The sequence below is a fragment of the Panthera leo genome, chromosome A1 (genome assembly GCF_018350215.1).
Source record: "Panthera leo isolate Ple1 chromosome A1, P.leo_Ple1_pat1.1, whole genome shotgun sequence".
In the NCBI taxonomy this organism is placed as follows: Eukaryota; Metazoa; Chordata; class Mammalia; order Carnivora; family Felidae; genus Panthera; species Panthera leo.
Genome location: NC_056679.1, coordinates 151166991 through 151183329, shown reverse-complemented (window position 1 = coordinate 151183329; position 16339 = coordinate 151166991). Strand labels below are relative to the sequence as shown.

The 16339-nt window shown below is 36.7% G+C and overlaps 1 protein-coding gene across 19 annotated transcripts in view; it reads left to right on the top strand.

The window, feature by feature from the left end:
* Positions 1–16339, top strand: part of MEF2C (myocyte enhancer factor 2C) — a 154582-nt gene that overhangs the window by 78728 nt on the left and 59515 nt on the right. For all 19 annotated transcript variants that reach the window (XM_042943095.1, XM_042943092.1, XM_042943089.1 and 16 more), the window contains one exon: positions 3501–3704. In XM_042943095.1, coding sequence (XP_042799029.1) covers positions 3501–3704 — 204 coding nt within the window. The remainder of the gene's footprint in view (positions 1–3500; positions 3705–16339) is intronic.

Genomic DNA, 16339 nt, shown 5'->3' with positions numbered 1-16339 from the left:
ACAGAAACCATACTGTATTGAGACATTCCACCTACAGTTTGTGGTTATGAAAGTCTGATTAAAAGTGGTTTTAGATATATGAAAGTATTTTGGGCCAGTGCCGTCTGCTTTGAACCTACTCTGTACACTGTTTCACTAAATAAAATACCCATGTGCAAGTACATTTGCACAACCGAATTTCATCTAAAATAAATGTTAAAAGACATTTTGTATGTCTATGTAATTAATTATTATGATTCTTTATCCATTCCAAAAAGATAGCCTTTTTTTTTTTTGAGAGAGAGAGACCGACAGAGAGCAAAGGAGGGACAGAGACAGAGGGAGAGAGAGAATTCCAAGCAGACTCCACACTGTCAGTGCAGAGCCCAACGCAGGGCTCGAACTCACAAACTGTGAGATCATGACCTGAGCCAAAACCAAAAGTCCAACATTTAATGAACTGAGCTACCCAGGTACCCCTCAAAGAAATAGTCTTTATTTACCTCATTATTAATATGAATCATGACTCATCTGAATGTACTAGAATAAAAGTATCTAAAGTAGTATAACTAGATATGAAATAAAACACTAGCTATATTTTATTAGAAGTGCTTTAGAAAGACAGTCAATAAACATAAAACAAAAGGTAAGGCATTGGCAATTTTTACAAAGAAAAATTGTCCCAAGTTGAAATGTAAATAACATACCTGAGTAGATAATTGACTAACTGATGTGGGCTGATAAATACCATATTTTCCAAAGAAAGATCAGTACGGATTCCATAGTTCAGCTTTATCTTTGTATTAGGAATAATAAGATCTTCAAATAGGCTTAATCAGTAGACTCTTCTAGTCACCAACATAGACATACTTTGTAAGCTCTTCTTCTTGTGTAAATCAACCAAGTGAGGAATGAGAAGTAGTTTTTTTGAGCTTCAGTGTTAAGTACTGTGCTTAATACTATACATGTGTTTATTTTATACAGTCCTCACAGCAACTCTTAAGAGTAGGCATTCTCTCCATTTTGCAGATGAAAAATCAAACTCAGAGAAAAATTCAACTGAAAGAAATTAAGAGAATTTCTCATGACTAGTAAATAGCAAGTTCCACATTCAAATCCGGGGTCCTCTGAATCCAAGCCCCATGTTCTTCCCTTTCTACCATGCTGCCTTTAATGCAAATGTGATAAAAACAATATAATCATTAAGTATAGATTTTTTTTTAAATTCTGCTTATGAGTTGCCAAAAATATTTCATGGGAAAAGCTATCACATAATTTTAGATAGCATCCATCAATTTGATATTTCTAAAAACTTCACATAAAGTTTTCCTTGTTTGAGTTTTATACTGTAGATTTTTACCATGAGCCCATACGTGTCTGCTGTTCCAAGCACTGGGCATTCAACAGTGAACAAATACAAATGGCATATGGCCTTGTGGAACATGCACTGTAGAGAAGGAGACAGACATTAAATAAATGATCACACACAAAAATAAACAAATTATAAAATGTGATAAATGCTATTAAGGAAAATATAAAGGGTAATAGGTAAAACAGTATTAACAAAGTGTGGAGGACTGAGGAGACCAGGAGGTCAGGTCTTCTGTCTGCTCACCCACAGTTCCTGTCAACACATTTATTTAGGTGTGTGGGATGGAGCAGGATTCAAAGTTCACTCTGAGGTCTCTAGTTTGGGTGATTGAGTTTATTGTGAGATGGCCAGTCCAAAACGGGGAGCAGATTCGAGGATGAAGATAATGGGCTTAAGCTTTGGAGGTTTGAGAGATTACTGTGACGTTCAGATAGACATAGGACTGGAGGAGATCCACTGGGTGTTTGCAGATGGAAAAAAAAAAAGAGGATTGGGAATCTAAATTTGGGAAGTACGCACAAATAGGTATTAGATAGAACTGAGCTGGCCTCTGCAAGATGGGTTGGATTAGAAAGCAAGAAAAAAACTTAAATAGTCCCTTTAAAAATCAGCTGAATTAGGTACACCTGGGTGAGTCAATTCATTGTTTGAATCTCCATCTTAGCTCAGGCCTTGATCTCAGGGCCATGAGTTCCAGCACTATGTTGGGCTCCACGCTAAGCATGGAGCATACATAAATGCATACATACATCAATGCATACAAGAAAAATAAATAAAAATAAGCTAAGTTGATTTAGTCAGCATTTCCTGGAGCATATGCCTCAAAAACCTAGCTTTAAAAAATGATAATAAGTGCCCCTGTAAATAAATAAATAAATAAATAAGCAGAGAAACAAACATTCTGTCAGCAATAGGTTTGGGCAGCAGATTAAATAGTTTAAAAGACATTTTCAGCCTTTAATTTTTCAGTGTGCTTCATTTCCCAAATGCATTGGGCTGCTAAACGTTTTGTCTTATGGGGTATCTTATGGGGTATTTTGTAGAAATGATACTCCACAGAAGACTTGCTGGGAAATGCTGGACCATATAAAGTCTTACAGTGAAGAATGTCCATGGTTTTTGGTGGGCGGACTGGAGTGTAATCAAGAGAGGAATGAAATTGGGAATACTGAAATTTTTATTTACGTTTGGTAGCCCTGCCAGGTAGGAAATAATTCGAAGTCAGAGAAAGGGAGCTGTTGCAGAGGGCACATCAGGAGAGAAAGGCAGTGTAAAGAGTGGGGTTTTGAAGACTGGGGATGAATTGAGGAGGGAATGATTTCAGACAGGGAGATCATCTAGGACAGGAAACCGATAAGGACAGGAATGATAGAGCCGCCTGGGAAATAGACAAGAAAGTGTGAACCTGAGAAACATTTCAAGGGAAGGAATTGTGGGACTTGGTAATAGATTAGATTAAAAGAAGAAAAAGGCAAAGATAACAATACAGTTTCTGGCCTGAGAGAGGAAGAAAGATACACAAAAGATTGAAAACAGACCCCTAACAGTATTATGGCTAACATACTTCCCAACTTTCTGCTGTAGTTCTAGAAAACAGAATACAATACTGTCTGAAAGTATAGTCCTATCCCTTTGAATGTTTTCAATTAAATGGCAAGAAACTAAACAATTTTAAGAATTTTTGAACACACACACACACAAAGACTTTCTCAACACACATCTAAAATGCTATGTTCAGTCTTTAAGTGGTCAAAAATAACCTCCAGACTTATAATTGGGAATGATGTTAACCATGCTGAAATTAATTTTCTTAAATCTTAAATTGCTCCAAAAAACATGAATAGTTCTCTGGTCACTTTCATTAAAATCCCCTACATTAAATCTGGCATTTACAGTTTCACATTCAGCAACAAGCTAGAAATCACACTTTTCAAATTCTAAGCAGAAATTAGTTTTAGATTTATTTGCTTTCTTTCCAAATGTGTTAGTGCCCAAGGGCTCTGACAATGACACACTTTGTTTCACAAAGGAAAAGAAGACTGTTAAAAAAAAAAAGAAAAAGAAAGAAAAGAAACAAAAAAAAAAAACCTATGTGTTTTCTTTTCCCAAAAAAAAAAAAAAAATTTCCTGCCTGCTTTCTATTTTCCAGGTGACATTTACAAAGAGGAAATTTGGGTTGATGAAGAAGGCGTACGAGCTGAGCGTGCTCTGTGACTGTGAGATCGCGCTGATCATCTTCAACAGCACCAACAAGCTGTTCCAGTATGCCAGCACCGACATGGACAAGGTGCTGCTCAAGTACACGGAGTACAACGAGCCGCACGAGAGCCGGACAAACTCTGACATCGTGGAGGTGAGAGCGCATGCGTGGTTGACGAACCAATAATAATGGCGGAGCCGCGTGGTCCTTGAACCTCGCTCGCACACCCCTTCCTTTTCCTAAGTTGTTTGTATCTCCACAGATGTCCCCGTGGTTATCATCCCAACATTACCCCACCCTTTCTATCCCCACAAAACGGAAGTTAGAATGACAGGTGATAGGGACAATGTAAACCTGCTCCCTTCTAGAAATCAGGCACCAGTGTCAGTGTATTGACCTCATCCTCCATAAGTCATCATTGCCCACGGCCGTGTGGGGACAAAGAAATTGTCCTGTCCCAGACTTGGGAACTGTGGCCAACAGAGGGCTTTAGAATACTTTTGATAATTTCTTTCAGATATAGACTAGTTTTACAACACAGTCAAAAGAAAAAAGTGATCTCACCCCAGCCTTACACTTCAGTTTTTAACTTTGTCTCTTCTTTCTAATTCATTCTTCCTAATGCATTCTTACTGCAAAAGTAAAGACAGTTATTATGCTAGAAATGTTTTCCCCCAATTATATGATTTAGTGTAGCATTGTTCATGTACAGGGAATCAGAAATCTGATGAAATGAATTTCTAAATGTTAGCATGGTGTTTTATCAAAGTCAGATTTAAAACGTTTTATTGTGCCAAAAGTAAATAAGCATCACATTAAAACTCAAAAATGTTGTTTATGTTTTTGATTCATTAGCATAAGTAGCATTGCCATACAGTTTTAAACACTTCTTGCTTGAATCCTATTTAAATCGCCTTAGAGTACCCTTCAAAAGCACTGAATACTAAACCAAAAAGGACGTATAATGAAGACTGTCCCCATCTGTCTGTTTTCCTCACCTGTCTCCCCATGGTTTCTTAGACTGTGATTGCTTTTCCAGAATTAAGAGAAAATTAATAAGTGTTACAAAAGTATGTATTCAGAGTCAGTTTGCCAGAGGACAAGTTATTCTTGCCATTACTTGGACCGTTTTATATTATAAAAAAAAAATCTAGCACTAATCTTGACCAAATTAATCAACCTCTCACTTCCATCTTCTCTTTACCTGTTATAGTTCCTGAAACTGATTCTTGTTTCTTTGCCTTTATTGGGAGTTTTTTAAAAGTATTGAGCTCATCAATTTTTTTAATGTTTTGCCTAATAGGTTAAGCAAATAATTTCAGAGAAGCAAAAGTGAATAAGTAGACTTCATGTGGTATATGTTTAAAATACTTGCACATTTGCTTTACTGAACATCACTTTGGTTTCTCATTGACATGATTTTAATTGTGTGCTTGCCTTGATTCTGAAATTTAAGGTTATTTATAAAACTTACCTACTGTTATTTCAGATAGTATTTTATCCATGTGTACATGTAACTGTGAAAATACATAAACAAACATTAATATGAACAGAACTAGTTGACTGTCAAATCTCATAGGTGCTTTGTATGTGTGTGTGCATGTGTGTTCACACACACTTAACATAAGTCCCAAACACAAAACAACTCTATACTCAAGACTCATCTCATTACCAAAACCATCACAACAGATATTTCAGGGTAACACAGAGTTGAGTTGGAATTTGTCGAGATCTAAACTGCTCCAGTCCTTAACATGCTGTGAAATGCAGTAGAAATATAGTAAAGTAGTTGAAAATTTTGTTGACTTTTAAAATTTGCTTTCTTAAGGGAGTTTAAAAATCTAAAAAATTCATCTTCTGAGAGCATTAGTCAGGACGATTTGATGGTGACTGAGAACTTCACATTCTCGAGACTTTCATATTCTTGGACAGATGGGTATCTGAGCCAGACTTTTTTTTAATGTTTACTTATTTTTGAGAAAGATAGAGAGACACAGCACGAGAAGGGGAGAGAGTCTAGGACAATAGAGAGAGAGGGAGACACGGACTCTGAAGCAGGCTCCAGACTGAGCTATCAGCACAGAACCTGTCACGGAACTTGAACTCGTGAACTGCAAAATCATGATCTGAGCAGAAGTCAGATGCCTAACTGACTGAGCCACCCAGGCGCCGCATGAGCCAGAGATCGTTAAAGGCCATGAGAAGTGCACTGGGTTGGAAGTCAGAGGGCTTGCATTTGAATGCTTGTCATGCACAATCTTGCTATGTGACAAGTTAGCTATTTCTCTAAAGTTTTCTCATCTTAAAAATGAAGGCATTGAATTTCAAAGTCCTTTGTAGCACAGTTCTTTTAAAAGCAATACTTTTAGGGGCACATGGGTGGCTCAGTCCATTAAGCATTCGACTCTTGATTTTGGCTCAGGTCATGATCTCACAGTTCAGGAGCTGTAGCCCCATATTGGGCTCCATGCTGATGGCACAGAGCCTGCTTGGGATTCTCACTCTCCCTCCCCCTCTACTCCTCCCCCCCCCACCTCAAAAATAAATAAACTTAAAAAAGAAAGCAATACTTTTAAAAGAGAGTGAAGCAGCAGCTCCATTATCTTGCATTTAATATCAGTAAATTAAAGCTCTGAATCTCTCGAAAAGGCATTCTGGGGCTCCTAGACCAAAACTAGGGAAGGCTTGATTCTTTGAATGAAGAGAATATAAGTCAGTCCTGCTCAACTACCTGAATCACACATTCTTCACCTATTTGGCTTTTCCAGTTTAGTAATAACAGATAATGGAAGAAGAAGTAAAGTGGGATCCCTAAGCTTGATAAAATTTACATTACCCCCAGATAGAATATTTTTGAAAGTGTAGCTCATTGAAATCACTATGCTTGAAATACTTGGTGGAGAAGAAGGAATCTGGATGGAGAGCTGCATTTATAACTGGTTTCACAAGTAATTCTTAATACACACTAAGTTTGAAAACCTCTGCAGCACTAAGACATAAATTGTGTTGGAAGTTAAGAACCTGGGATACATCAGGGACTTGAGGAATCCATTCTAAGAATGAATCTAACACAAAGTTGGGAGTTAAGGTAGTTTACTACTTCTGGGTAAAATTTTAAATCCTATTTATTTTAATTTAATGGAATACATTTAACTGAGTAAGTTTAATGAGGAGCATAATATGTTTCATGAAGGGTCATTAGTTTTATATTTCCCATTTGGACTATTACCTCTCTCCCTTAACCCTCCAAAAACGGTTTACTCACAAGAAAAAAAGATTGGCACTGAGAGAGAAATAATATGATTCCCAGCATTTAGACCAAAATATAAATTTGAGGCCATACCAGAGTAGTGTTACCGGGTCATAGGAAATTGTGCAGTGCGTGGGTGCTGTAAAAGATTCCTTCTTTTAGCAAAAAAGCTCTGTGTAATTATCATGTCTTTGCTTGATAATTAGCCCTACAGTTACAATGGCACAAAGACTTACAAAGACTTAATAGACAGACTGAGATAGGTTTTTTTAATTGTTATATTATAATGCAGCTTGAATATCTGTTTAGATACAATATATAAATATGCCAGATTTAGTAAATGTGTTAAATTTTTAATCCATTGGTTTAAAACAACAAAACCAGTTACTGTATTAAAAGTGCTTCCTTTGAAGAAAGTGCGTTTTATTTAACTATGTGACAAGTATACTGGACATTTACTCAAAATAGTAGTTTATGAGGTCATTGAAATTCAGCAGGGATTCTGATGATATTAAAGAACTGTCCGTTTCATCTCTTCCAACTGTCTTAGCTCCTCCACTTCTGGTTCTCTTAGCTGCTTTCCTCCCCTCCCAGTTGATGTTGGGCTCTATTCCTGGAAGAAGATGTGGTGTTGAGCACTTCAAGATGACCTGAAGAATTCAAGTCCCACAGGACATGCTTACAGGCTGTCTTTCTGTTAGCAATAATTTAGCACATGTCAGCTTACAGTCAGCACTGTACAAGGGATTCTGAAACAGCAGAAGACAGGCATTCTTGTTAAGGATGTAGAACATATAGAAAAATCAGTGTGGGAACAGTTGGAGGGCAGGGGAATAATAACCTCATTAACGTAATACAAGCTACTGAAAGGAAAACATAAGCTAAACAGTTTAACAAAACTCATTCAAACAGGTCAGTGATCACCAGACCATTTCAGGTGGCCTTTGGAGTGACAGAAGTCCCAGACAGGTTACCTCCGTATCCAACACATGTTTTCTAACCACAAAACCCATATGAGAGTGTCACTTAGCACCTGGCCAGAAGGGAATGTGTCACCCTTCAGTGATTCAGTGATTCTCTTGAGCTGCTCATCCAGTCTGGGACAATAATCAAGTGACTAAGTGTGGAAGGGGAATGGAACATGGCGTCCTCTGCTGCTCCCTAGGAAATCAAAAAGGTGGACCTAACTCCCGCAGAAGAAACATTTGATTCACAACTGACTCAGTGGAGCATTACTGGTTTGTTTTTTAGATGTACAAATGGGCAAGATAGTGTGTGTGTGTGTGTGTGTGTGTGTGTGTGCACGCGTGTGTGTGTGTGTGCGCGTGCGTAAGAGAGAGAAAGAGAGAGTAAAGTTAGAGATAATATTTACATAAAATTTTATTTTCTGTTATCTGAATCTTGTTTGGATTTAAAGACTTCTAAGAACAGTTGTTTCACAAAAATGTTTCCTTTAGCAGTAGTAATTAAGGGCTGAATTAGGACTGGAAAGATGTTAATAGGTTATAAACTTTATTGTTTCGCAGTGCTCCTGGAGGTTATCAATAAACTAACCACCTTTACATAGTATGGTAGAACTTCATGAGTGTAATTTTTGTTGAAAAACAAATGCAGCAAATGGTAGAAATGGACTTTTTACAAACTGTATGATCAAATTCGGGAATAGACATAAAATATGAAAATATGTTTATTTTACCTGAGCTTTCATGATGTCTAATTAAATAGGTTCCAATTTTTATTATAAAATATAGATATATGAAGTTATTTTTATGCATACCTGTAGGTATCTATTATACAGGTGTACTTTTTCCTTTTTATTATTTTTTTTAATTTTTTGCAATGAGGTAGCATGTGGCTCTTTCCATAGGCTTCTTTTTGTTTGTTTCAAGTCTTTATTTAAATTCCAGTTAGTAAAAAAATAAATACATAAATGAATTTAATTAGTTAATTAACATTCCAGTTAGTTAACGTATAGTGTAGTATTAGTTTCAGGAATAGAATTTAGTGACTCACATATAACACCCAGTGCTCATCATAACAAGTATATTCCTTAATATACATCATAGGTACTTTTCATAAGAATAAAAGCACATTCTCTTATTTGTTTGGTCATTTGTTGTATTTTTATTTTTTCATGCATTCACTGAATAAAGATTGGTTGAATTTTTGTATGTGCTTTGGAATGCCCAGAGATACAAACATAAACCAGGCCCTCAAGGACTATTGGTTTTTAAGATTGCTCACAAGGCTATACATGATCTGGCCCTGTTTATATGTTCCTCTCCAGCCAATCCCCTTTGCTGTTTCCCTCCCCCACCGCTGCCATCTAGTATTCGAGCCACCAAAACATGTTTATATTCCTCAGCTTTTCCAAACCTGATTTGTTTTGTCTTTAACACTCCTTACTAGGCCTTTTCTTGGCCTTTATTTATCCTTCATTCAGGTCAGGTCCCAATTTATACTTTTGGAAAGCCATCCTTGTGTTTTTTCTGTATTAGAGTTAGAATTGTATTTTCTCCATCAAAGCACCATGTTATCCAATTACCTGTTGCACACTGGGTTTTAAACTCCTGGAAGGAAGGGACTATGCATATGTTGTTTACCAGAACTATCCTATCTCTGTTGTTTACCTACAGAATATTTGGCCCTCAGAATATATTTGTAGAATAAATAAACAGGGGGAAACAATTATAACAGGATATATACCAGTGATTATCATGCAGCATAATGTTACTCACTTAAAGTATAAAAAATGTTTTTATAGCTCTAATGAAACAGTTCGTTAAAATTTGGTTAATTTTCTCAAAGCACAATCAAGAAACTAAAATAATCCAAATCTGTGTTAATACAGTAACCACTGGCCACATATGACTATTCACATTTTTTAATTTTTTTTTTTTTTTTTGAGAGAGAACACATGAGCAGGGAAAGGGCAGAGGAATAAAGAGAGAGAGAATCCCAAGCAGGCTCCATGCTGTCAGCACAGAGCCTGACATGGGGCTCAATCTCATGAACTGTGAGATCATGACCTGAGCTGAAATTAGGAGTCAGACACTTAACCAACTGAGTCCCCTCGGCCCCCCATGACTATTCACATTTAAATGAATTAAAATTAGGTGAGATGTCCAGTTCGCTTCCCCATTGGCACTAGCCACATTTCAAGGGCTCAGTAGCCACATGCAACTAGTGACTGCTGAATGGGACACGGAAGATGTAAAATGCAGTGATCATCACGGAAAATTCCATGCAACAGCGCTGGTCTAGGTTGAAATGTGAAAAGGAGGCATTTAATCTAACTGTGTTCTCAAATTCACACCAAGATTAGTTTTTCAATATAAAATCTGAGGAGTGCATTTCAAAAGTAAAGAACCATGGAACCGTGGATTTTAGAATCCAGAGCATAAATGTTCACTATGAGAGACACCAATTGAGAACTAAACATTCAGCCTAAAACTAAAAACATATTTTACCCCTAAACCAATAACCACAGAGTCGATCAGTAAACTTACTACCTAGTCAGAAAGCACTTGCAAGTTGTCCAGACTGACAGAGAGCTAGGCAATGTGTGCTGGGGTTTTTTTGTTGTTTTTTTTTTTTTTTTTTTAAGTGCAAAGCTTGTGAACGGAAAGGGGGTAGATATTTCTTGTTACTATTTTAAAATTACTTGAAGCAACACGAGCCAGTATTTAACTTTATAATTAGTAATTTCATTTCTTCAGAAAAGCAGGGTTTTTCTTTATGAAGGAGCTCAGAAAAATAATATTCTTGAAGTACATTAAAAATTCTTCTTAGGTTACTATAAAATATAATTAAAATAGTTCTTACTGTGATTAGCTCAGTAACTCTGCCCAGTCCTCTGTTAAACCAAGTATATAATTGCTTTTCAATAGATAATACTGAAAAATGAAGAAAGAATTAGTATATTCCAGACAGATTTAAACTTTCAGTGTTGAGGCTTCCAAGGAAAAGGGGGAAAAATGATTTTGCGAAAAAAAGGTTTAGTAAATTTCTGCTTAATTTTAATGTTCATTTTTGCTTACGTATCTTTAAAAGACTTCTACTAGTCCCTATAAATCACACTTATATTTATTCCCCAAAGTCTAAAAGAAGAAATGGGCCTAAAAATGTATTCATATTTGTCATAACTACCACAGTGGATTTTTACATATCAAATTTGAAGATTCGTTTCTTTTTTAAAAATAATGCTCTTGCTTAATTTACATGTATTTTGTAAACATGAAAAGATGCTTCACATCTCATTTATTGAACAGATCATTGTTGAGCAAATAAAGTGCATGTTAGAGCACTAAAGTTATATGCACAAGGCAATAAAATGGAATTTCCTCTCACCTGTTACTACACAGCTCTAATGGCTTATAGGCAGTAGTACTAACACAGAGTCGACAGAAAATTATTTAATAATAGTAGAAAAGACAAGAGGTTTCAAAATACAGCCTTTTTCTCACTGATGTAACCATTTTGTCATTATTAATTACCACCACTTTATCATCATCATTTTGCATGATCGTTCTTGACCTAGTAGAAACCAGTCTTCATTTTTTGTTTTTTCTCCCCAGTATATGAAAGGGAAAGGGGGAAAATATTTAGCCTGGATCATTATAGTCACTTTTTAATGATATTTACAGATTTCATGGCATATGGAACTTGGTGTTGGACAGCATATTTGAACCATTTGATAGCCGTTGATAACACCTCAGTAAAAGTAGTATTGTTTGGCTTTAAACAAATTTTTTTTTTAACGTTTATTTATTTTTGGGACAGAGAGAGACAGAGCATGAACGGGGGAGGGGCAGAGAGAGAGGGAGACACAGAATCGGAAGCAGGCTCCAGGCTCTGAGCCATCAGCCCAGAGCCCAACGCGGGGCTCGAACTCACGAACTGTGAGATCGTGACCTGAGCCAAAGTTGGACACTCAACCGACTGAGCCACCCAGGCGCCCCTGTTTGGCTTTAAAGTATCTGGCTTTAAAGTATCAAATTAGATACCAAAGAGTAGAACATCTTTACATCCTCAGGAATGGTTACTGAATAGCACTGTGGAATATTCAAAAGTGAAGTTTTAGGAACAATTCCAGAGTCCTGCCTAGAGTAGAATAAAAGATGATAAATCTTTTAATCAAGTGATATTTATTATTTCACTTACCTCACTGAATTTTTAAAAAGTTATTATAAATCTGTTTCCCTTCCCTGAAAGACATAATGATGTTTTATCTACAGCTCTAACTCCAACTGCCATCTCAATGAATGGGACATTGTAGACATTCAATAAATATTACATATATATATATATATATATATATATATATATATACACACACACACACACATATATTTATGCATGTATGCTTATGTGTATATACATGCATAAATTAAAAGAACTTATCATTATAGTATAAATAAAATTAAACCTTGTCAAGTTTTCTTTGTTGAAGTCAGATATGTTCTAATAATAATAAAGGTGAGAATCTTTCAAGTGAACTGAGATGAATAAAGTTGTTGCTGTGTAAGAAACAAATAGGCACAGCAGACCACATAGAAATATTACCTGTAGTAATGGTGGAAAGTAAAAAACCAATATATGTTGATTTCCTAGGGAAGAGAGAAGCAACCTGTTGGTACTTTGGCCAGGATGTGACAAGAGGGATCAGTGGGTCTCAAACTTCATCATTTCTGTCCTGTGAATTCTCTTTGGGCAATTGAACCAGGTTTCAGATTCTAGTCCAGTCTGAGTCACTGGGGCTCTTGCTGAGAGGCTGATTGGGACTCACTGGTATGGGGCAGAGCCCAAGACTACGTTTCCGACCAGTTCCCAGGTGCTGCTGATGCTGCTAGTTTGTGGACTGAACTTTGAGTAGCAAAGACTCAGACTTCCCTTTCCAAACATCTGTTTTCCCCAGCATGGAGTATGAAAGTACATTTTTTAAAAATGTTTATTTATTTATTTGTTTATTGAGAGAGAGAGAGAGAGAGAGAGAGAGAGAGAGAATCCCAAGCAGGCTCCAAGCTCAGTGCAGAGCCTGATGCGGGGCTTGGTCTCATGACCATGAAATCATGACCTGAGCTGAAGTCAAGTGTCAGATGCTTAGCCAACTGAGCCATCCAGGCACCCCAGAAGTATATTTTTAAACACTTATTCTTTATAGCTTAACTGAGGTCTAGAATCATACCATAAAATAGATTTTTTAAAAGTAATATTTGGTAAAACTAACTCTTGAAAGCAAGTGTGTTAGGTTTCCAGAAGCATGATGTAAAAGGCCTGTGACTACTCAGTAAGGTGAGTGACCCTGTCTGTGGTGAACACTGCATCTCCTGACCTGGTCTCTGCCCTTGTGAGTGCCTGTCAGTTGGCAGTGGCTGCCTGTAGCACGTGTTGAGGAAGATTCTGAGCCTGAAAGCGGACTCTGCAGGCACGTGTGATGTGATTGAGTAGGCACGTGTGCCAGGGTGCACAGAGAAGTGGAAGCTCTGTGCTTTCCTCCTTTATCTTCCTGGTCAAATAATCCATAGGACATTCTGGGAGAAGACTCCAGACTTGATCACTAAAAGGACTGGAATTAGGCAAGTGCTGCGTATGTGTACAACAGATTGGGTGGGTAGATTATATTACTGGAAATATATCTCATTTTACTAATAGCTACTTTGCATATTATCCAGTCATGTCTCAATGGCATTTAGCGTATTCTCTGTTACCCTGAAATTCAGCCACCCAATGGAAGTTTCTGAATAAGGGGAAAAAAATTTCCTGTCAATTATTTCTAAAGGTCATAAAGTTAATGACTAGCTGGGAGGTTAATTAGATTCTCAAAGCCTCTTCATATCAATTAAATCTCTTATCTTTATGTTTTAGTAAATAAACTCGATAACTATTTAGAGCTACTGTTTTAAGATAAGAAACACTGTAAACAGTAAACTGTACAGCTGGTATTTGGGGTTTTTTCCTCACATCTAAGAAAGCATGGTTACAAAATAAACTAATACATGAATTAATGGTAGTATCTCTTATTCTAGAATTTCTGAATTAAATAATTTATTTTTCAAAATTACATGCAAATGACTCCTTAATCATAAACAAATACCATCTCTATGACCTTGAGAAAACTGTTTCAGAGACGAAAAACTAAGGTCAGAGTTACCCTGAAAATGAGCTACTAGTAAAAAATCAACTGCACTCTCAGTGGTTCCAAACACCAAACTCCTTTCAAAGTTACTGTACACATTTATAAATAAGTGATATATTTAGTGCCTATAGCCTAACAATTACAAACTCAATCACTTCTGTCATGTAAATTCTCTTTGGATAGTAGAAGCAGATTTCAGAATGAAATGATATTGATGTGCATTAATCAGTAAGGTAGCCACTAGCTCTACGTGACTATTTAAATTTAAGTTAAATAAAATAAAATTGAAATGAGCTCTTAGTCTCACTAGCCACAAGCAAGTACTTGATAGCCACATGTGACTCGTGAATTCCGTATTGGTGGGACCACTAGAGAAATACCCATCACCCTAGAAAAGTTCTCTTGGGCAGCACTGATGTCGGAAGTGAAACTGGTGAATCCAGTGCTCTTGTTCATGAAGTAACTAGCAGGACGGTTGATGGATACACCTAATAAAGGGCTTGTCAACTGGAGGGGATGCAGGCGGCCATTTCATCTTTTGCTCCTGAGCATCTACTCCATGCTCATGGAGTGTCAGGGTCTGGGTCAGGGCACAGAAACCAAAGCGGGAAAGCTGAGCCACTCAGTCAGTGTTTCCTCCCAGGAGTAGACTATTTGTTAAAATAAATGTGACTTGGTGGAGTGAAGGGAGAGGATAGAGGGAACACTAAGGCTTGAATTGCCCCAAGGAAGAAGAGAAAATGGAGGAAGGGATAGGAAAGAAGAGTCATAGGGAAGCAGAAACAAGGTAGGTCAATTCTGGACGTTCCCACGAGGAAGGAAAGAGCACACGTGCACACAATTTCTGATTTTTCCTCATTGGAAATGTGAGAATTCTGTCTTCATCCAGGGTTCATGACTGGGATCTCCTTAAATTTAGTGGTTCTGAATTAATTTTGGGGGGGAGGGGGCGGGGAGCAAAGCTGCAGAGTGATTTTCCCAAAGAATGTTGTTGAAGCATTATCATGAGAGTTTACCTTTAAATTTTTACATTTAGGAAATAGAACTTCACAAGCCCCACAGATTTGGAGAGAAATTAAGTTCTAGTTATAGCAACATCACACACTAGCTCTCTAACCTGGGGCAAGTTATTTAACCATCTTGTCTTCAGGTTCCTGCTCTGAGTCAGATATTGTCCCAGCCTTCCTCACAGGCTGTTGTAATGATTACAGGCTATAAAAGATGTCAGAGTCTATTGTAAACTGTTAAGTCATATAAGATGTTTTCATTTTCAACATCAAGGGGAAAGTTTAAGTAATAAAAGTTGTTTAACAAAAGAGAGAGAAGAAGCAAATTCTTAATTTGGAAATAAATCTATAACATTTTATATTAATAAGTATATCAAGTATACTTTTCTTATATAAATAATGATAGTATTTTATATAAATTAAGATCTGAAAAAGCCACTGAGTTTTCTTTTCCCCAAGCATTTGTGAAATATTCTCTTTGTGCAAGATGAGTAGGACAATGATGATGTGTCCACCACTCTCCAGGGCTGATAGTCCAGTGTAAATGAAACATACACAGGACTTGTTGTTTCATTCCGCAGATATTGATGAACATGAAGACCATGTGCCAAACATTGTGCTAGTTATTGGTGACACATCTGTGACAGTCCTACCCAATGGTCCAAACCATAAGACTTAGAGTACAGTGGGATATCTGAGGCAAAAGAAAATAATTGCAACTGAGAGCACCTGAAAACATCTCATAGTGGTTATAGATGAAAGCATGACTTTGAATGATAAGTAAAAAAGTTGATAGGCTAAGCCAATCTGCAAGTCATTTATTCCCATTTAAAATAAAAGCAAGACTAATAAAGGTAGTGGTGTATAGACATATAAACACATAGATACATAGATTATACACACACACATATACACACACATTTATGTGTATATGTATATTATGTAGCAGCCTTAATTCTGGTTTCTGGTTAGCATTGGATTTTTTAATATATGGTTTCTCTGTAAACATGTGGTTATAATTTTTAGAGAAAGTCTAGAAAATACAAATGTTAGAAAAATGCACTGAATATAATTGCCTTTAAGTTTGATAAAAGGTTCTCTGGTGCTAAGAATGGAAACCTCAGGTTTACATCCCACCTCCCTGGTATAACTTTACAATGAGGTTTCCCCTCATCTCTCTGAATTCTAAAACATGATACAGCTGGCTGAGAGGCTGGAAAATTGTTACATGCCTGTGTTACATTCTTATAACCTAATTGTTCTACAACTTTTCTGCAGTTTAATCATTGGAGAATGTTCTTTGTTTTTGTAGTCACTGTTTCACATAGTAACAGCTTGTTGTATTTTGGTCTGTTTGCCAGAGGGTAGGTTTATTTTTAAAACCCTGAACTCT